This window comes from Rhinoraja longicauda, chromosome 2 (assembly GCF_053455715.1).
Source record: "Rhinoraja longicauda isolate Sanriku21f chromosome 2, sRhiLon1.1, whole genome shotgun sequence".
Taxonomy (NCBI): Eukaryota; Metazoa; Chordata; class Chondrichthyes; order Rajiformes; family Arhynchobatidae; genus Rhinoraja; species Rhinoraja longicauda.
In genome coordinates this window covers 29,796,980-29,819,976 of record NC_135954.1, presented here as the reverse complement: position 1 = coordinate 29,819,976, position 22,997 = coordinate 29,796,980, and the positions used below count along the sequence as shown (strand labels likewise).

At 38.8% G+C, this 22,997-nt stretch overlaps 1 protein-coding gene across 1 annotated transcript; it reads left to right on the top strand.

Moving 5' to 3' along the window:
* Positions 1–5,626: 5,626 nt before the first annotated feature.
* LOC144601481 (polycomb complex protein BMI-1-like) lies at positions 5,627–22,491 on the top strand. The gene is made up of 20 exons (XM_078413644.1): positions 5,627–5,794; positions 6,390–6,501; positions 6,596–6,659; positions 7,005–7,039; positions 7,902–7,962; positions 8,061–8,117; positions 8,208–8,264; positions 9,428–9,483; positions 9,570–9,585; positions 10,379–10,489; positions 11,280–11,438; positions 15,685–15,826; positions 15,966–16,062; positions 17,295–17,350; positions 17,442–17,489; positions 18,076–18,184; positions 18,274–18,319; positions 18,543–18,641; positions 19,804–19,884; positions 19,968–22,491. The coding sequence occupies exons 1-20, from the start codon at positions 5,656–5,658 to the stop codon at positions 20,292–20,294; spliced, it is 1,872 nt and encodes a 623-aa protein (XP_078269770.1). The 5' UTR covers positions 5,627–5,655; the 3' UTR covers positions 20,295–22,491.
* Positions 22,492–22,997: the final 506 nt, after the last annotated feature.

Genomic DNA, 22,997 nt, shown 5'->3' with positions numbered 1-22,997 from the left:
GGCCAGTTCGTCTGACTTGGGTGTTTGGTAAGATTTTAGAGTCCATTTTCAAGGATGAGGTTACGGAGTACTTAGAAGTTCATGATAAAATCGGACGAAGTTATCATGGCTTTGTGAAGGGGACATCTTGCCTGACAACTTTGCTGAAATTCTTTGAAGAAGTAAATAGCAAGACAGACAAAGGAGAGTCGGTAGATATTGTATACCTAGAGTTTCAGAAAGTCTTTGATAAAGTGCCACATGGGAAGCTACTAAGGAAAATGAGAGTCCATGGTATCAAATGGCAGATACCAGCATGGATATCAGGTTGGCTGGGAGGCAGAAGGCAAAGAGTGGCACTAAAGGGGGCATTTTCTGGTTGGCTAGCGGAGTTCCACAGGGCTTGATGCTGGGGCAGCTACTCTTCATGTTGTATATTAATGATTTGGACGAGGAGGGGATTGAAGGCTTTGTGGCCAAGTTTGTGGATGATACAAAAATAGGTGGCGGGGCAGGTAGTTTAGAGAACACAGGGACTCTGCAGAAGGACTTGGACAGGTTGGGAGAATGGGCAGAGAAGTGGCAGATGGAATATAATGTGGCAAAGTGTGGAGCCATGAATTTTGGTAGTAGGAATAAAGGCATAGACTATTTTCTAAATGGGGAGGGAATCCAGAAATTGGGGGTGTAAAGGTGCTGGGGAGTGCTGGTGCAGGATTCCCAAAACGTTATTCTGCAAGTCAGATCTGTAGTAAAGAAAGCAAATGCAATGCTAGCATTTATTTTGAGAGGGCTTATACAAAATCAGGGATGTAATGCTGAGGTTCTATAAGGCGCTGGTCAGGCCACATTTGGAATATTGTGAGCAATACTGGGCACCATATCTGAGGAAGGATGTGCTGGCTCTGGAGAGGGTTCAGAGGAGGTTTAGAAGAATGATCCCAGGAATGAGTATGTTAACATATGATGAGCGTTTGACGGCACTGGGCTTGTATTTGCTGGAGTTTAGAAGAATGAGGGGGGACCTTATTGAAACGTACAGAATAGTGAAAGGCTTGGATAGAGTGGATGTGAAGAGAATGTTTCCACGAGTGGAAGAGTCTAGGACTAGCCTCAGAATTCAAGGATGTTAGGAACGAGATGAGGAGAAATTTCTTTAGTCAAAGGGTGGTGAATCTATGGAATTCTTTGTCACAGAGGGCTGTGGAGGCAAAGTCAGTGGATATATTTAAGGCAGAGATAGGTAGATTCTTGATTAGTATGGGTGTCAGAGGTTATGGGGAGAAGGCAGGAGAATGGGGTTAGGAGGTAGAGATAGGTCAGCCATGATTGAATGGTGGAGTAGACTTGATGGGCCTAATTCTATTCCTTTCACTTATGATCATATGATCTTATGATTTAGAGTATTGAGTGCAGTTCTGATTACAGTAAGGGTGTGAATGCTTTGAGAGGGCGCAGAAGGGTTCAGTTCAGTTTAGTTCAGTTCAGTTTATTTATTGTCACATGTACCGAGGTACAGTGAAAAACTTTTGTTGCGTTCTATCCAGTCAGCAGAAAGGCAATACATGATTGCAGTCGAGCCAGGTTTACCAGAATATCTTGTATTCATTGGAATTTAGAAGGATGAGAGGGGATCTTTTAGAAACATATAAAATTCTTAAAGGATTGGATAGGCTAGATGCAGCAAAAATGTTCACAATGTTGGGTGAGTCCAGAACCAGGGGTCGCAGTTTAAGAATAAGGGGTAGGCCATTTAGGACTGAGATCCAGACGATTAAAATTGTATTGTATTGTGTGGTATTGTATTGTATTGTAATTAATTTATTAGCCAATTACATAAAAACATACAGAGAATTTGATTTGCCATTCAGTCATACCAAAAGAGCAACAAGACACACAATTACATAAAAATTAACATAAACATCCACCACAGCGGACTCTGATGGAAGGCAATAACAATAGACACTAGACACTAGACAATAGACAATAGACAATAGACAATAAGTGCGGGAGTGGGCCATTTGGCCTAATGTATTATCTTCTTCCCTCCTTTTTCCCTGCGGTTGGGGCAGTCGAGCCATCTGCAGTCGGGGCGATCAAAGCTCCCGCAGCCGGCGATCAAAGCTCCTGCGATTGGGGCAGTCAAAGCTCCTGCATGTGGAGCTCCTGAAGTCGATCCCTAACCAAGAGACCACGAGCTCCACTATGTTAGGTCCGCAGGCTCCCGCAGTTGGAGCTCCCGAAGTCGATCCCCGACAAAGGGATCACAAGCTCCATGATGTTAAGTCTGCGGGCTCCAGTGGTTGGAGCTCCCGAAGGACAATATTCAGGTTGGAGGTCTGTGACCAGTGGAGTTCCACAGAATTCTGTGCTGGGACCTCTGCTGTTTGTGATCTATACAAATGATTTGGATGGAGATGAAGATAGGTTGGTTAGTAAGTTGGTAGATGACACCAAGGTTGCTGATGTTGCGGTCTGTGAAGAAGGCTGTCAAGTATATAGCAGCATTGGGATCAGCTGCAGAAATGGGCGGAGAGAGGGCAGATGGAGTTTAATCCGAACAAGCATGAGATGTTGCACTTTGGGAGGTCAAATGTAAAGGGCTGTCCAAGAAATTAGGCATAAAAAGAAATCTGCAGATGATGCAAACAGGGTCTTAATGGTTGACAGTGAGTAGAAAGCTATAGATTGCAAATATAGATTATTGGTTAGTTGGGCAGGAAAGTAGCAAGTGAATTCAATCCAGGGATGGGAGAGGAAATGCATTTGGGAAGACCCAATAAATGGGAAGGTCCTGGATCTTGGAGAATATGTCTTTAGATCCTTGAAGGTAGCAGGACAGCTAAAAAATGATGGTTTCGTTTGATAATGAAGGCAGAGAACACAAGAGTGGGGATGCAATGCAAATAATGTACACAATTTTCATTAAATCATAGGTCAAATATTGCCTGTGATTCTGCTTAGCAGAGCACAGGAGAGGCCTGGTTGCTTGGAGAGGTTCAGAAAATATATATGAGAATATTGCCAAGACATCCACGAGGAAAGAGGCAGAAACCCAGATTACATTAAAAAAATATTTCCATGCTTCTACGAAATGCTGTGACCAGAAAGGGGATGATTGAGTGGTGGAACCTAGGATTAGATACAGGGCAGAAACAATGGGCTGAACATTCTTTTCCTATGCCATAACTTGTCTCTGATTATATCAGGATGGAGTCCTGTGTTGAAAAGAATAGTTCTTATAGTTTCAGGTCTGACATTAAAGTCAGGATTAAAGGGTTCAAGCCTTTAATATATCTAATAACTCTGCTAAATATTGTAAAAGAAAACATTTCACTTGCAGTAGTTTACCATTCCTATCAATGTGATGGAGGTTGGGGTGAGGACAAGATACCTATTTAAAAGATTGCAGTATCCTGCTTTTAATCTGGCCTATGTTTGATATTGTGACCGTACAAATAAAGCGAAAACAGTAAATATTTAAGCCCCTTGCACTCTAAGTAACAGAAAATTATTTTAGTTTTATATAAAATACAATAGAAGCTGTTTTAGAGTTGGTTCCATTCTGCCACATATCGCTCCAATGCATATTATTAAATATTTTTTAAAGGCTGTGTGATTAATAGTAATTCTTTTAAAAAACAAAATTCTTTTAACAAAACTTTTAAACTTTTAAAAAACTGATGTGATGAGTTAGAATCACGATCTCAAGCTGGCCTTGTCATTGTCAGACAACAAGACCTTGATGAGTCTAAACGTCTTCCAACTGACATCATGACTTTAATTGAAGGTATCACAAAATGCTGGAGTAACTCAGCAGGTCAGGCAGCATCTAGGAGAGAGGGAATGGGTGACGTTTCGGGTCGAGACTGAGTCTGAAGAAGGTTCTCGACTCGAAACGTCACCCATTCCCTCTATCCTAGATGCTGCCTGACCTACTGAGTTTCTCCAGCATTTTGTGATACCTCCAATTTGTACCAGTATCTGCAGGTATTTTCCTTCATGACTTTAATCCATAACCCCAGCACCGTTGCTGGTACTTGGTTGAGCTTCAAACTTCAAATCTTGACTATCAGCAACACCACTCACTTCCACCTCTGTTATATGCCTTTATTCACTCTGATCTTACTTTGTTGTTGCTGAAATCTTTGTCTACGCTGTAGTTCTTCTGAACTCAATCTGTGCAGTGTCAGCTTGGCAGTTTCTTATTCGCTATCTCTTATAAACTGCCATTTATTGATGAATCAGATATCCACAATAAACTCTACCAGTTCATGAATGAAGCATTCCTAGAGTCATAGAGTGATACAATGTGGAAACAGGCCCTTCGGCCCAACTTGCCCACACTGGCCAACAAGTCCCATCTACACTAGTCCCACCTGCCAGCATTTGGTCAATGTCCCTCCAAACCTGTCCAAACCATGTACCTGTTTCTTAAATGTTGGGATAGACCCTGCCTCAACTATCTCCTCTGGCAGCTTGTTCCATACATCCACCACCCTTTGTGTGAAAAATCTTCTTCTAATCCTTCCAAATGCATACATTATATCCTTTCAGTAGTCTCCCAGCCCTCTCTGGGTCATTTGCACCTTGTGATTCCTCAGCTTTGCTTTCTGTGGACATCCATTTCTATCCTTGTGATTGGTAATAAACATTTGGATTTGCTCACAACTTCTCTCTATACCTATCATCATTGTTTTGATCAAACTCACGAATTGTTGGTTGTGATGTTGAAAATGTATTTTCAAGGTTAACTAGTCCAAGCTTAATTATGTTTTCCATGAAACTAGTTTCACTGATCTTACTCCAACAAAAGTTACATGTAGCATACAACTAAGGCAATATTCAGTAGTGGCTTTGCTCTGATTGTGCTTAAACTACAGCGAGCCAACACCACTGACCAAATGTTTACTCAATGAGAGCTTCATAGATTTCATATTTTTGTAGTAAAATGCAAGGGAAAGCACAGTGTTTAATGTAACCAAATAATTATTCTTATCCACCTAACCCAATCTTCTTTATCTAAAGTTAGCTTTATTTTATTTTAAATTGATGATAATGGATAAAATGCAGGAAATTTTCCAATTGATTTGGTTAATGCCAATAACTGAAACATGGGGAATGAAAATATAGAAATCTTATGAAACCACCCTGGATGATTCATGTCAGCACAGCAACCATCTAGCCGGACACGTACCTTCCATCGTGCTTTCCATAGCGAAAGCACAACGATTGCATTTACTGGCGCATGTAATTTACACATAGACGTTAAACTGATAAGATCCAGATTGATCATTTGCATCTACCCACACTCGTGGAGACATCTACTAATCTGCTGTTTCAATTAACAATAAACTGGGTAAATTCCCATTTGATGTGTTCTGTGCGTTGATACGATAACGTTGGGCTGGTGTAAGAGCAGCACTTTGCGGAAATTAGTCATTAAAATATTTTCACTGTATTGAATACGATATTAAGCTTCTGCTATTCTGTTTATGAAAAATATATCCACATGACCGGCTGCTAAATTACTACAATCAAGTGGTGGGCAGGTTTTTCACCAGGGAGTAAGCACGCTGCTCGCCTCCCAGCTCAGTTCATTGCTAACACTGTCACATCCGTGTGTATCAGCTGAGCCCGATCACGTGGCTCCGTGTCGAAGGTCAGTCGTGCACAATGGAGCTGCCAGAGTATGCACTGAAAGGATTGCAATTGCTGGCCGATCCCAGCCACTTCTCCGATAAAACCTTCCACATTTTAGTGGAAGCGGCTTTCGAGAGCCTCCTAAACCCGCAAACAGACGGAGCGACATTGGGTAAGCGCGTATCTTGCAGCAGTTTGCAGAGTGAGGGAGGGTGAGGGGCTGTTTTTTCCACTGGTGTGTGAGTGCAGGAAGGACACGGTTGGGCTGTTCCTCTGCAAACGGCTCGCTGCCGCAATGCTCCCGAATCCAGTTATAAATTAAAATCTGAAGACGTCGTTTATTTACTAACCGGGTTGTGTTGACTGCTGCTTTGTTTTTGAGCTCATGACGCGGAGTGCATGTTGAGACTGGTCGTTTTCATTGTTGTGAATGAAAATCCTGAGGCCTAATACATCAGGATTGAGGACTGGACTGGACTGTATTCTGCTTTAATTAGATTCTTCAACAGAATGTTTAAAGTCCGATCCATGCATGTGAAGATATAGCTGTGGATTACCATTGAAGGCCAGGCTTTGTCAAAACAATTCGATGTAAATAAAGAGTGAAATATTTCAGTTTTCCAGGAGAACCGTTTTGCTTTTATAATGTGGATAACAAAATGGCATTTGTGCCCTGGCAAAATGTGAACCGCTAGCAGGTGAAAACCTTTTTTTTTTTTAAATGTGGACATGGTATTGCAACTCCATAATCTACCCTTGTTGTGCAGATCACGCAGAGCTGGGAAATTTGGACTTGACTTTGGTGAAACAATGCAATGTAGCCATCGCAACATGTGTTTTGGAGGCAGGAAAACAAAACGCCGACGCGTCGACTATAAGGTTAACATGTAGTGGATTTATGTATATCGTGTATTCGGTTAAACTTGCTTTTCGGGTGTGGGGGTGTTTTGTAACTGGCGTCATTTACTTTCAGCACGTTACTTGAAGACTGCAGGCTGGGAGGAGAAAGAATAGACTTATTTTGCGCAACATACCAGGTTTGGTGTCTCTTGTATTCCAGAGTGTTGCTTTGTAAAAATTGTAGGTTTATTGCAAATTAGGAAGAAGTTGACATGAGAAAATATACAATTCGCACCGGCAGATAGTTTAATTTATTTTTATTTTGCTGATGTTTTATGTGTAACTGCTTAACATAGATCATTGATTTCAAAGCGTTATTTTGAGTTGTCATCTTGTAGTTCCGTGCGGATCTGTCATAACAGACGTTGACAAGTAGAGATGCCGCCAGCACCTGCATATTGAAAGAAAAACAGTCACTGCAAACATTATTATTTTAACTCTGTTATTACGACTAAGATCGTGTGTTTCCTTTTGATATTTAGAAGAACAAAGATAAAGTGGAAAGCCTACTAGGAGGGTGAGTGTTAATTACATTTGCACAGCTGGTCTATAATACAAAATGTCAATCTGGGTCTATGTAATTCCGTGTTGCATCTTGGGTATTAGATTCAAAATGTTCTAATCTGGTTAATATAAACAGTTTATTTATGGATTCTGCTCTGGCATTTATTAAACCGCATATTTGATGGCCGCACATCATAATCACTTAACCGACGCAATGTAACAATTATTTATTTGTGCCAATCCACAGCCGATTGTGGATACTTGGACTGGGTTTAAACGCAGTCACTTCGCAATCGATATGAATGATAAACATTTTGTTTCACTATGTAGGCAACACTGGGTTGCAACTTTTAGAAATATTACGGAGAACGACTGATTAGAATCTTAATCCCACAGTTACTTTAGCAAATCAATGCTTGAGTAACCTTTTAGTGTTCAGGCAATATATTTAAGATTATTGTCTCAAAATAAGTGTTCAATTAATATATTGGGAAACGGAAGTTGTGAATAAACGTACGACATTCGGTGATTGTTCCACACTGTTGCCAATGATAATGGATCGTTTTGGTTTGGCCATTACCACTTATTCCATGTGTTTAGTTTTATTCCACACGCACCAAGCAATGGTATTCACAACAACCATACAGGACGGGTTTCAATAAAGACTGGGGGAAACCTGGGCCCAAATGACTATTGGGTAAAACCCAGTTCTTAAACGTCACTTGATTTTTAACAGGGGTTGGGTGGGGCTGATGCATTGAGAAACATGGTAGCAGGGATGGTATTTATGGTATTTAGGGATGGATTGATATTTTGCATGAACTTTGGAAATTTCTTACACAAAGAATTGATTTTTTAAATTATATATCTTGCAGCTTGGGGAGATATCCTTCACATATCATTGATGCTTCTTGGCGATTGGAATATCACATTAGGGTAAAACGCTGACGTTTAATCTTTGCATTCTTTCGGAATAGCGGGAAACGTTTTCATTTTCAAATGTCCTTGTTTATCCCGGACTTTTTTTATTGCAGAATAACCATCTGCATAAAGTCAATCAACCAGCATATTTGTTGACCTTGAATGTGGAGGTAAGGGTAAAACTGCCAGAAAACGCGCCGGATACCGTATTTTGCATTTACTTTTCGACACAGTTTAATAGTGCGTTAACCTTCTTGCAGAATGGATCCCGACCAGCTCAGGATGTTACTTTCAGTTGTACAATGGAGCAATTGCAGGTATTTTAACAAAACATTCCGTAATTTTACCAAATATAGTTGTTTTGTAACCCAGGTTTTAATTTACTGCATTTTTACAATTTGGCCCAGAAAGGACTTGTAACCGGTTGCACTAATGCAAACAAACGTCATTCATGTGCTGTTTTGGAACGCATTGACAAATGCTTATTAGGAAATAATGGGAGTTGTGATAATCTAAAATACAAGCAGTTTCAAGCATGATACAATCGCTTCTGTTTTAACTTTTTTCAATCATATTGATTTCAAGGTCCACTCTTTTCTCAGACATTGAGCCACTACAAATTCCCCCTTTTGATTGCAGTGATTTTCAATGACACGGTTCCATTGAAATAGAAACTTTTTTTTCAGTTCTGCCGATTTTTTCTTATTTTCCAGGTTCTAGTTATCACTTACTGGATTTACCTCGCTGCATTTTCACCTTTTCCTAACATCCGCCACTTTGCGTCTTGTATAATTTTAAGGAACAGTTTACAGTTGGAGGGAGAAAATAAATCCCTTGGTTCTTTGCGGCTTTGGTTGTATTTGAGTTCTACTTATTAACCAATGTAAACCCGAATCATTTCGTGCCAATAACTTAGTATTTGTAATTTTTAGTGCTATTGCTGTCGCTATTGTTGGTTATTCACCGTTTGACAGACCGTCGACCTGCCTGGTTTTGACTCGGCAGTCGGCATTTTTACTGTTGAGGTTTATTACGAGAATAATTTTTGTAACTGCTAACTGCAGTAAATTTTGTAGTAAAATGTAGTTTCTTGACGGATTCATTTGCTCTGTGAAATGTTCCGAGGTGTTTCTTTGATCTCCGTGGCCGCGAGTTTAATTTTTTTTATATATGGATTTGCAATTCTCGGATTTTAACTCAACAGTGCAACAACAGCCCCCAAAATGTGGAGAAGCGACATGGACTCGCAACTATTTGACTCGCTGCTTCTGCTTTAACGCGAGATAAGCTATTGCATGCTGACAAAGTCTGTTGACATTGTTTGCGTTAAAAAAATCATTTTGATGTGCAACACATTTCGGGAGTGTATTCCCGGAAAGAGACTTGATATGAACTTCCTTAATTGTACAAAACGTTTCCGTGTCCCTGTCGATGAAATCGATGTGAATCTTTTTATTTTAAAAAACTGTTCCCTTTATAGGATCTTTTGGGGAAGTTGAAGGACGCGGCTAAAAGCATGGAGAAGGCGAGTCAAATGTAATTGATGGAGCTGCGAGGACCGCGATTGAACTCCAAGCTGTGGGTGGCATAAAATGAATCCGCCAAAACCTGCGCTCTTCCAGATCGTATGGAAGCGAAGTAAACAGCGAAACTATAAATAGTTCAAACTTTGCATTTACCGAAATGTATAAAATTCTGCTGTCTACGTAAATTAATAAAAATGATTGTGTAGATGAAGACGTGAGCAGTATCAGACTTGTATATTTATAGAGTGACCAACATTTTGTACTTTTGTTCATGTTCATCTGTAAATACTACACATTTTTTCCTAAATAAAGAGATTCTTATGGCTTGAGATTTCATTTTCTTTTTCCTTGCATTCTTTTCGTTTGTAAATAATTTCACACGTTGGCCGATTGCTGAATGGTTTTTGAATTTCTTCCATATTTTGACACGGGATAACGTAAATTACTTTTCAAATGTCTGGCATATTCGAATTTAATAAATGTCTTAATTCCCCGAAACCTAAATACATACGCACATCCAGGTCAGGTAGCAAATGGTGGAGCGAGAGAGAGAGCGCGATGGCCAGGGGGTGGCTAACTTCATTCGATTTATAGAGTATTGTCCAATAGTTAAAGAACTTATTGTCATCAAAAGCGTTTACTTGTGCCTTTACACAAGCTATTGCCTTGTGCTCTTGATAATGCTGGAATTTAATTATATAGTTTAATAAACAAGGAGAAATCAAATTTAAAAGCCGAACGCAGTATTTTTCGAGAGCCTCGCGTCGGTATTTAGATGTTCAGTATAAAACGTACTAAAACCAAGATAGTTCAGTCGCAGATGCCCAAAGCTGATACCCCCTTCAATATTGTGCCCCTCCCTCGCCGATATACATTTGTATTTTAATTTTAAATTTGTCAAAAAGGATATCATGGGCATCTGGATTATATTTGAAGGCACAAGTACGATTAATGAAATAATCCGCCTTCAGGATTTTGGCTGGTTCAATCAGTTTTTAAAGAAACAGTCGGAAAAAGTACGTTCGTACAAACAACACTAGAAAAATCTCAAATTTTGTGTCACGGTAGGATCGCTTCAATGCAAACCTCGGCTACAAGCCAATGAAGTTGTGGACCTAATCGTATACCAATCTATAGCTCGAACGTTGCATTTTCTTATTTGGGTACATTTCTTGTCAATTGCTTTCCAAGAATAGAAGTTCAGTGGAATATTCGGTGGTTGTGTTCTGCATCGAAACCATTCGCTTTACTCCGCCGGCCAGTGTATATAGATTTTTTTAAAGCTTGTTGACATTGGTCGAATGGAGTTTGAGCTGAAGCCGACGTGCGAAGCTGGTAAAGGGTGCATTATTTAGTGGTGTTTTTTAAGGGGGAGACGGGTGGTGGGGGCGGTGCATGGAGACGGAGGAGGGGAGGGGGGTCGGCTCTGATTACACCGACTCTAATTCCCAGGCCACCCTTAAGGAATGATACCACGTGACGGATTGGGGGCGGTCGAACTCGAGCCATTTTGGGGACGGTGTCAGTTTCACGGCACCCATCACTGGGCTTCGGGGGTGTTTTTTTAAAACCAACTTCTACAACCGGGAACAGCCCAGCCGTTTTGCTGCCCTGGAATCAGGTAGAATCAACAGAATAAATATTGCAAGAGTGTAGATTGCGTCCTGCCAGGGTGGCTTGCAGGGCTGCAGGGCAGGCGTTTAACGAATGTTATTTTCTTGCTCACCCTCTCCCTCCCTCTCTCTCTCCCTCTCCCTCGCTCTCTCTCTCTCTGTAAGCTGCAGTCTCTGCGATTGCAATTGACAGCGTCTGCAGTTCATGCAAGATGGCCGCTTGGCTGCTATTCATTTTTTCCTCCTGATCTACAACTTTCATTGTTTTCTGCTGGGTGGACGCCGTGGGCCGGAGTCGGCGTTCCCGGGCATGGTGTCTCCAAGGCTGCGCTGCACAGGAAAGATTTCCCAGGTACATTCTGCCCAGGATTTGAGGCCGATTTCGCTGTTGGAAATGCACCCGGTGCTGCCCCTCTCTCTTTCTCTCTCTCTCTCTCTCTCTCTCCTCTCTCGCTCTTAAGGCTGACAGCAACTCGGCGTCTATTCGCCCTCCTTATTTCCTCTCAGTTTCGTTATGCACTTCTGGAATTTTTTGTTCGATTCTCCGCGGCGGTTGTGCCTACGATCGTTCTGCTCATTTGTATCGGCAGAATAATATTTATACTTTCGATCGTTGTAACTTGGGAGGTTGGAGCTGTGGCGGATTTTTATTTAGATTTCTTTGAAATCTAACCATGGTGGAAATTTGCTGCTGCACCGTCGAAGCGTCATTACTCACCTCTGATATAAATGTGTGTTTTGACATCAAACGGGCGACCTACTGAAACGATTTTATAGAGTTGGAATCCACACAGGGTAGGGAACATGCTTATGTGACTGTTTGGGTGAAAAGTCGTGCGCGGTGCGTTTTCTGAACTTAACTTCTTAAGAGTACTTTGGATTTTGACGGTAAACATGGCGGTTGGTGGCGGTGCCCCGTGTATTCTCGTACAGTACTCGTGGTGTCCGGAGCAAATAAACAAACAGGAATCACCTCAGGCTTTGTGAGAACCGAGTGTCGGGGGGTTCTTTTTATTCGTGTTTATTGACATTTTCTTTAATTGGCGATCCGACCTGCGTCAGATTGACAGCAACTATTTCCAGGGAGAGCACGAGGTGTGCGAGGTCTGGGTATGAGTGGGAGTGAGTAAGTGTTTTTCCCCCTTTTTTGTCCAGTTAGATTTATTAGAGTGCTTTCCGAGAACACATTGGCGGCGTGTGCAGTCCAAGCCCTGTGTTTTAGTTGTTGATGGTGAAGATGGTGGTGGTCGCCTCGGGAAGGGATGGGGGCAAAGGCAGGGTAAAGCGCTGGTTATCCCTTGCTTGTATGGACACCGAATGTACATTGAGCAGGAGGAACAGATAGCATTGGAAGCAATTCGTATATGGTTTATTGCAAGCAAGGAGTGATTGCAAAGGTTGTGAAGTTGCATAATAACACCCAACATAAGATCTCCGAATCCTATCCTTTCGCCATGTAGGCTTCTGCTCAAATTGATGTGGTCCTTTCTGCGATATACTTGAGCCAATATGCCGAGAATAGGAATTTGAGAGCTGCAAAGAACTCTAGACCAAAAATAATGCTTGTTTCTTTTTTTAATTGAATGGTTGCCCTGAAATCAGAGAACCCATTGAAGAAGTCATTTTGACAGCATTCCCTTGATCGGAATATTTGGTTTCAGCAGTGGAAAATTCTATTTTAGTTAATGACCTGAATTTTGTTTTCACTGTGGCTTAGATTTATTGTTTCTTCAAAATAGTGTGTGTGTATAGAGGGCGTTGAGTGTGTTATGGTTTCAGCAGCTCCTGAGGTTTTTTTGTTATAAAGAAGCTGAACACCACATTTGTGTTTTTTAATTGTACAATCATACTTTGCATTAAATGTTGCTGTTCGACATCGTGGTCAATGTTACTGTTGCATATATTGGAATAGCATATGAATTTTTTGAGATCTGGTTTCTCTGAAAGCGTCTTAAAGATATATGCCCAAATGGCATAGACATTGATTTTTTTCTTGCATTTTATTCAGATGCAAAATAGAATTCATAGTTGCATGGAACTGGTGTGTGTACATGTCAGAAGGCTAATTGTGTACCTCGCTGATAATAAGAAAACGCGGGGCTTAAAATATAAATCAAGGAGACACAAAGTCCCACAGCTGAAATGAATTATCCGGCATAAACGGAAGCCCACGAGTATGTGATATAAAACACGTGTGTTTACATGGATAGATATATATATATATACCAGCTTTGGGTTGTCTTTCCATGATGAGGTTTTCACAGATTAAGTGGTTAATCTATTGATCAGCTAAATCCATAGCCGTTCCGTTAATCTCACTCTGATAAGAGCGACAAATCACGGGTCTTATGATGAGAGCGGAGCATTGTGAAACACGTGGTTTGTTTTTATTTTGTTTTCATCACTCTTTCGCCGATAGGATCTACGCCACTTGGTAGTGAGATACCTCTCAAGATACATATGCGGGCTACGAATGTGCCGAGAATTCTGTGACTCCAACTCAATGAATGAACGAGCACTTTTTTATGAGGTTCGAAGCCCGAGTGGCGTCAGCGAACCTGTATAAAACGATTATTCTCAGTAAATTAACACTGATCGTATTGAGTTCTGTGTTTTGTGTTGGACTGCATGGAAGGACAATGAATGGAATTCCACTGGATTCTGTGCATCGTTTGTGTCTGAAGACCAAATACTACCTCAAAAAAAATCCAGACATGCTGATTGTTTATATCTGCTGATGTTGTAGTTTGATTACTTCGAAACGTCGCGGGTCGGCGCTGTGGTTAAAATTTGCTTTATATATGAAACTGTAATGAATGTATTAATCTTAAATATACACGGTGTGGTAGGGATTATAATTAAGTGCGATAATTAATTACTTTTTCCATCTGTTTGATGGTGTATGGCGTTTATTTGCCCTGGTTGCTGCTGAATATTTCGCGTCACGATTATTTGCATGTTGGTCGTTTCTTGCTGGTTGCTTGAGGAAATCAAACAGTTTGCTTTTTTTTAAAAACATTTACAGAGAGCTCACTGCCCTCGAAAAGTTAAGTGAAGCATTGGACCCCGGCGAGTTCTTGTTTTCTGATCAATTAATTAATTATTAATCAATAGGCGTACTCTATCAAAGTGACCCTGTGTGGCGGAACCGCAGCCTCCCATTAGCTGCTCCGAGAAGGCGAGAGGCGTTTACAGAAGAAAACCGTGCGATCACAAAAGCCACTACTTAAAGCTAGTGTCGACGTGGAGACTATCTCAAGGAGAGCCAACAAAAAAAACGATGATGTGCGCTGTGTTGAGGCTCATTTGAAATGGCGGTGAGATTTGCATGTTTAGGTGGCTCTGATTGTCCTCCGGTTCTGATTTAAGTTGTAGGTTTTTAAATTGGCGATATTTCCACGTGATCGCCGTGGTCTCCCTGCAGAAGCTCGCTCTATTTTCGGTCCTTTGGCGAAATGCCAAGTATAACCCAAGTTGCTATAGTAACTGCAAGAATTGCCGAGTGTGGGCACCAGCAGACGTCAATTTGCCTTTTTGATCATCAAGAATGGTCCCCGTGTTGTACACGAGCATTATTTAATTTATTACATTTGTAACGGATTGGCTTTGGTAATCTGCATGACATTACTACTACAACTACGCGATGTTCATTAAAATATTTGCAACCAACATGTAATTGCCGGAAATGGCTTTATAGAACACAATTCTTCCTGTTTCGCTTTACGTGGTGCCGGTGAATCGTTGGTTTGATGTCAAGCATGAACCGTCCGATTGCAAACCTAGCTGCGATGATGCTTGTAATACAGACGTGTTTTGCTACTTAAATAGTTGCTTTGTCTTACTGCGAATTTTCATCGATCCCGACGCGTCTTGGAACCACGTAATGAGCCCAAAGGCATGCAGGGTTCATAGAAAGAAGTGTTTGTTGGGGACACTCGACTTGCATGTATGCAAAGTCTGGAAAATGCGGATTTGTTATCCTTAAACACGAAGGAAACAAAGACAATAAGAATGATCAAGAGTACTGTTCGTGGTTCATTGTTACATACCTGCATGTGGTTGGTGTGTGAGTGTTTTAATGTAATATTCGCAGTTGGGGCCAGCGGAAAGGTGGCGCGAATAAGATCATGAAGTCTTTTTGATTAGAAGAAAGATACGGTGGGGTCTTTCTCAATTGATCTCCTATTAATTGGGTAGTTTTGGCCTATGCTGCAGAGTTTGCACTTCAGCTTCTGAGTATTTCATGAGAAGCTTTTTGGCTTCGGATGTATCAATAATTCTACTAATGGGGTTTCTTTTTACCATTTTGCCAATTAAGGCTAAATCAACGAGGGACACAAAATGTTAGTAAACTGATATTTCTTTACCTCACCATCCTTTATGCTAATGTTATTTTACAAATCGTCGTTTTTCTGATCAACTGTGGCTTCCAATGTAATTATTTTTTATTGCGTATTGCTTTTGTAGAATCTGGCGGGTGGTTTATCCGACTCACTCTGTGAATGTTACAGTGAAACCAAGCCTGTGTCTTTAATATGACAATTGATATTTCATTGAAGAAATATAATTGCCCTTGTATAAGTTATGTTTCTGTTCAGCTTTCAGAACGCGGCCATTTTAGTTCGAAAATGCACCGAACAACACGAATCAAAATAACCGAATTAAATCCTCACTTGATGTGTGTGTTGTGTGGAGGTTACTTCATCGATGCGACAACCATCATCGAGTGTCTCCATTCATGTGAGTGTTCTGATGTGCTCCAGTTCAGATGACAGTGTATGTGAGAAATTGAAAGAAAAAAGCACTACGAGAGATAGTGTTACGGAACATTTCTTGTAACGTGAGCAAAATATTGTAAATACTCTTATTTTATTTACAGTTTGCAAGACCTGCATTGTCCGTTACTTGGAAACGAGCAAGTACTGTCCCATTTGCGATGTACAAGTACACAAAACGAGGCCCCTTCTTAACATTAGGTATGTATTGGTGTACATGTGATGACCATGAAACACCGTTAAAAGCGTGTGTTTGCGGAGTGTGGCAGAGCAACTATGTCCCTTAGAAGTGACATAGCGGTTAAGTTTATTTTTTAAAAACAGTAGTTAATTGCACGTTGGTTAGTAAGACATCTTGCTCATATGTTTTGTGCACTGGAATCTAGGAATTTTGTAATTGTTGTATGATTATGACAAACTCATTTAAAAGCAAGTGGCAATACTTGAATGAGTTATGTGGTATTTTCACATTCTGATTTGTTAAAAATAAACAGAATGGGTCCAAGAATTAACACCAACTAATCTTGGCTGTTATCATTCAGCACCATGTGGACAATAAATACTACAGTAATTCTACTAATAAAGGAATGTTTCCATTACAAGCTGGAATTTGAAGTGCAAGTTATGTTATCTGATAGTTAAAAATGTTTCAATTATTAACTGAATAAACTTACTGCTTTGTTAGGTGCACACTTTTTGTTCAAATTGCATAACCAACAAGATCTACTCATTTGAATTTCTTTATGGAAACTATTTCCACTGTCAAATTTAACAAAGAACATGTCACTCTGCTAGTGTTTGGAAAGTTTCGACAAAAAAATATTGAACACATTTCACTCTTTGCTATTCTTTTGTTATAATACCAAAAGAAAATTATACTAATTAAATGGTGGAAAGAACTTCTGCAGCAAGCTTTAAAATTGTTGGATTCAAAAATTGTTATGGACTGCTTAATATTATTATGTATAAATGAGTAAGTGTGATACAAGACCGGTGTTCTTTTGAACTACTCTTAAAATACACCAAGTTTCTTCGGAAACGTCGGTACACACATCCAATTTATTGATAAGCCAGATCTGTTTCCCATTTTGCCAGTAAATATTTAGACACGGAATTCATTATCAAATGAATAAACCTCGTCATAAATTATTAAAAATCTTTAACCAAGTTGACAGGATCTATTTTGTTTAAGATAACTTATCACAGTTGAAAGTGTTATTTTTGTATGGTATCAAAGACAAAACAAATCTGAAAATGGTTTGTATTTTGAAATATTGAGTTCAAATGAAATGAATGATTAGTTGATACTCACCAAAATTAGTGCCACCAAAACAATCGTATTGTATTGAATGTTTTCAGAATTAAATCATATGCTGAATAAAATATTTCTCTTAAATATATATATATAATTATCATATTTAACTTCCCTTTAGATCCGATAAAACTTTACAAGACATTGTGTATAAATTAGTTCCTGGCCTTTTCAAAAGTGAGTACTGAAATCTGTATGTAAGGTAACTTTACATACGAATTGAATTTCTGTTTGTCAATTGGACAACTAATAGCCTCTGTCTTTGTAGATGAAATGAAACGCAGGAGGGACTTCTATGCTGCTCATCCCTCTGACGGTAACTGTGCTACAAACATTTATTGATTTTGTTTTTACTAAACTCAAACTAAATTTTTGATAAAAGTATAGGTTTTTGAAAATATTTCAAAACTTTCAAAATATTCTGTTTTTTCACAAAATAATGGTGATACTTCTCAAGGATTTCTTTAAGTATTAGAGTGGTGCATTTGATGCACTGTAAAGGTTTAGCATTGTAACAGCTTTGTGTGCAGATGTAGCTAACAGTTTCAAAAATCAATGTCAAACAAAATGCCAGCAGATTTATAATTACAATGGATATTTTTGTTGTTGTTAAACTATAGACAAAGGGGTAATTTTATGCTGTTACCACTTTGCAGTGCAGTGTGGAATTGATGTTATAAGAAAGTTAACCTTTTATTTTAACGAAAGAGATTTATGTTACCTTTTGACACTTTACTCATTTACATTAAATGTTAAATGGCACTCAAACCATCGGCTAAAAATATAAAAAATTTCAAAGATGAGCCAATGATTTCTCGCAAATGTTGATGGATTGCTTAATTAACAGTAAGTGGATGAAGATATTCTGAAATTGCACCATTTTAATATTCCAAACTGTACAGCAGCAAATGGCTCTAATGAAGACAGGGGAGAAGTCACAGAAGAAGAAAAGAGGATTATAACAGATGATGAAATCATTAGTTTGTCAATTGAATTCTATGAACAAAATAAGTAAGTACAGGAATAGAACATGTGAATAGTGTATCATGTACTGTTCATGGTTTTATATGTCTCTTTAAATTGTCACTCTTGTGTAACAGGACTGAACGAAAAGGAGCTGCAGAAAAAGAGAAAGCGAAAGATGAGGTGATGTAACATGAGCATTTTGATCATTTATGTTTTGTACCGATATTTTCAATGTTACCTATTGCCAAACAAAATAAATAGAAGGAAGTTCAATATTTTTAAGATGGCTACATTTGTAACAAAGACGGCTTTGCTATTTAATTTTATTATGATTCATTCATTCATTTCATTTTCTCAACATATGTAGTGACACACTATCTCGAATCTATTTTTTTCTTCCTAGATGAATGACAAGAGATATTTGCGTTGCCCAGCAGCTATGACTGTGAAGCATTTAAGAAAATTCCTGAGGAGTAAAATGGACATCCCTCATACCTTCCAGGTACATTGAATTCTAATTTATCAAATTATACAGGGGAATGGTGATCTTGAATAAGTAAGGCCCTAGGTGTGAAGAAAATATCGTGTTATATTCTAATACTAAAAATAATTTAGTATTATGTAGTAAAAATAATAATAACTAAAGAGATTATTCCCTGCAGACTATATCTGGCTTTGTTTGAGAGGCAGTGAATTCAACGTCCTTGTATTCTGCTTCTGTCAGAATGCAACTCTGAGATGTGAAGTGCAACATCCTAAGTATTTTATGTGAAGACATGCAACCAGTTTTGAATTGGATGCATTTTATTTCCATATCAAAAAATGTTATTGTGAACTGGTAGCTGAAACTGAATTTATTTCAGTAAATTTTCATTTAGAGTGCAGTTGGAAATGTGTTCAAAGGTGTTGCCATTCAATTTTAATGAATGAAAATTGAATTAAGTGCAAATGTGGGAGTTCACCAGAACTATCAAATCATTAAGATTACTTTCATCAACCACAATGATTGATGAGTTGGTGAAAGGGTAGATAAGTGTTCAATAGTTACAAGCTGACAAATTTCTCACCTTCTCAAACCTGTCAAATGAATTATTCATTTGCACGGTACGGTAGCGCAGCGGTAGAGTTGCTGCTTTACAGCGAATGCAGCGCCGGAGACTCAGGTTCGATCCTGACTACGGGTGCTGTGCTGTAAGGAGTTTGTACGTTCTCCCCGTGACCTGCGTGGGTTTTCTCCGAGATCTTCGGTTTCCTCCCACACTCCAAAGACGTACAGGTATGTAGGTTAATTGGCTGGGTAAATGTAAAAATTGTCCCTAGTGGGTGTAGGATAGTGTTAATGTACGGGGATCGCTGGGCGGCACGGACTTGGTGGGCCGAAAAGGCCTGTTTCCGGCTGTATATATATGATATGATATGATAACAGAAAGGCAGGTTAAAATGTTCTCACTTGCCTTAAATATATTGATAGTTTATATATTTGAAAAGCATTTTTAAAAATGTGATTTGACATGTACTAGTTAAACAGGACTTCAACTTTTGGTGCAAACAGTTGTACTTATTTCATTTTAAATGTTAGATGCTTATTTGTATAAAATTACCAAAACAAAATAGTAATGATCAGAGTAGTTGTCATTTTTTTTCTTTTATTCTATTCACCTTAGATTGACGTTATGTATGAAGATGAACCATTGAAAGATTATTACACTCTTATGGATATTGCCTATATTTACACATGGCGGAGGGTAGGTCAACAACATTCAACTGTATGAGAAAATGTAACATTTGAACTTTAACCTTTGCTGATGTATCTTCAATTTTATTTCAGAATGGACCACTTCCTCTGAAATATCGAGTGAGGCAATCATGCAAAAGAATTAAGATCGGGCATCAGCAAGATGCATTAAATAACACCAGTGGAGATTTAGAAAGTGACTCTGGAAGTGACAAGGCTAATAGCCCAGCTGCTGCACCATCCACATCATCATCACTACCCAGTCCCTGCACTCCAGGGCAGTCTCCTCATTCACACTTCCCTCATATATCAACAACTGTGAATGGCTCCTCCAACCCCAATACCAACCATCAAATTCCATTCAGCAAAAACAGGCCACGGAAACCATCAGTCAATGGCTCTTCAGCATCTTCAGGCTGACAATATTCATCAAAAAGATGCAATGACAATAGATACATGAAAACCTGTTCATACATCTGATAATATATAGAAATGCGTAGCATTGTGACCATCGTTAACATCACTGTTCTGTAGTGAGTGGATATCTGGTTCAGAACAAAGGAAATATATGGCTTTACCACAAATGGATTTGACAGTCCATTATTTCTGGAAGACAACTTTCAAGTTTCTGGGGATGCCTATTTCCAATGGATCTACATCACTGAAATATGTTTTGCAAAGATTTGAGGAGATATTTACATCTATTTGCATTGGATTTAATTAACTGCAAAGAAGACCCTATTCTGAGTGTGGAAAATGAAAGAAGGAAAGCTGGACAGGATATTATTGTAAAAATATAGGCAATGGAAGATAATTTGTATAGTTTAATCGCATTGAAGTTTACTATAACTGTATATCAACATACTTTTAATTTTGCCAAACATAGGCATTGTGATATTGGCTGTACAGATTAAATATAAAAGGATAGTGATTTTTCACAAAGATAAACACTGAAAATGAATTTTAAGAGAAATGAAAATTAGAAAGATGTATTCTTTGTAGCCATTTCACTGTGAAAACTGACTGACAATAGATGTTGACATCTTTGGTTGTTAAATGTTTTCCTGCAACATTAGTATGCGTACTCCAAGAAAGTACTGAAGTGAGCAGCTCAGAATAAAATTGTTTCATGATAAATAATTTCATACTGAAAGTGGGATGGAGTAAGTGACTTGTCTGTAGAATAATAATATTTACGACACTTAGTGATTCGAGTGACTAATTAATTTCCCAGATCTTAAGAAATGCTTAAGTAAATTCAAAGGTCAAGTATGTACATATGGTTGCTAAACATCCAACATATCCACCGTACTTACTATACAATAGCACATACCACCTTTGATAATTCTGATAATTATTTCCAAATATCCTGCCCCTGTATATTGCCACAAGTAAATAATGTGTATTAAGGTATATATAAACGTTTTGTTTGAAATGTTCATTTCATTTGTTTTCATTTAAATTAAACATGCTGTCCGAATTATCATGCACAACCTTTTAACTTTGGACAGAGGATCCTTTATTCACTGTCAATTAAATACACTTTAAATCACATTTTTTAAATAATGTGCCATTGGTTTGTAAAATAATTTCCAGTGACATAGTCGTTGATCAGCATTGAGCCCAGTGTCAATCCCACATATGCCAGATAACAGTGTTGGTAAGGATTCAAATTATATTAAAATAGATTTTTAATTTTCTAACAATGAAAAATGAAGATACTTCATTAATGCTGGGGTTTTTTTCAATGATAGTGATTGAAAATCAAAAACAGAATTGTTTAAAATGTTTCAGTCTTTAAAAACGCTATCTCCAAAAGTCAACTTTTTTCATTCGGTCCACTATAGAGCAACTGATATTGGGCCTATTGGTAATGTTTCAGGCAATTTAAAAGGGTGGCTTCCACCAGATTAGTTACAAATGACAATGTAATGAGTAATGTTCAGTTATAGAGCTACCACTGCTGACAGGGCCAATGTCACACTGAAAATCAGGTTTATAACTGCATAGTTTTCGTGCGCGGAAATCTCTTCTCCATTTGTTTCGCCCATGACATGTTTAAATCCGATGCGCTGAATTGTCTGTGTTATACCAATACAAAATGTTATGAAAGCGTCGGGAACGTCGGATTTCATATTCAATTCTTGACAGGTTCGAAAGTTAATATTTAACGTGGCTAAGTTGACTTTCAATTGCCATCGTTGACGGCGTAAACATGTGCTGATTGGTAAATTGAAACGTCAAGAATATTGATTCAAAAAGACATTGTAGTTTTAAACTCTGATGGCACAGGATGTTAAAGAAATCGTGGGTAATTAAATGCTGCCTTAAAAGATGTAAAACTGTCTTGGATAGCTTGCCATCCGTTCATCTACTTAAGTACACGTTCGGCCAATTTAGGGTTGACCAATAGAGCCTTTCTTTCATTGTGGTCGGCAGTTTAACTCTATCTCAACAGACACTTGATGGTAATTTATCCCTTAAGGTGGCGAGATTCTGTTTGTGGAAAGCACGTGACAGTCATGTTGTCTGTATTTTGGCATTGTACTATTCTCGCTGGTATTGTACCTAAATCGACAAGAAAACCTTACGTTCTTTTTGTCCTAAATTGAAAAAAAGCACAATGCAACACGTGCTTTAATTTTCTTAAAATTCAATTAAAATGAATGATTTTGTATTTGCTCTTAGTATTTACTTTATGTTGCACGTTTCTTCTGAAAATGCTGGTTATTTCTATATCAATACATTTCTATACCAATGATAATCTGTAATCTTGTAAATTCAACACAAATTTTCTTGTTCAGTCGAGGTATGTCGCGCATTTTCTTCAAAGCTAATACTTTACGAAACAGTGTCTGGACATTAGTAATGTTAGTCTGTGCAAGTCAGAGAAGGGTTATACATTTGCATTCTGTAATAAAGATTTTGAGGCGTTTTGGATAAGCTTGTGGATATCCAGGGTATATTGGAATATGGATCACGTGCAGGCAGAGCAGATTAGTTTAATTTGGCTTCATGTTCGGCACGGACATTGTGGGTCGAAAGGCCTGTCCCTATGCTGTACTGTTCTAGGTTATAAAGGATGTTGATATAATTTTCTGGAACGAAAGCACTGACATGGGA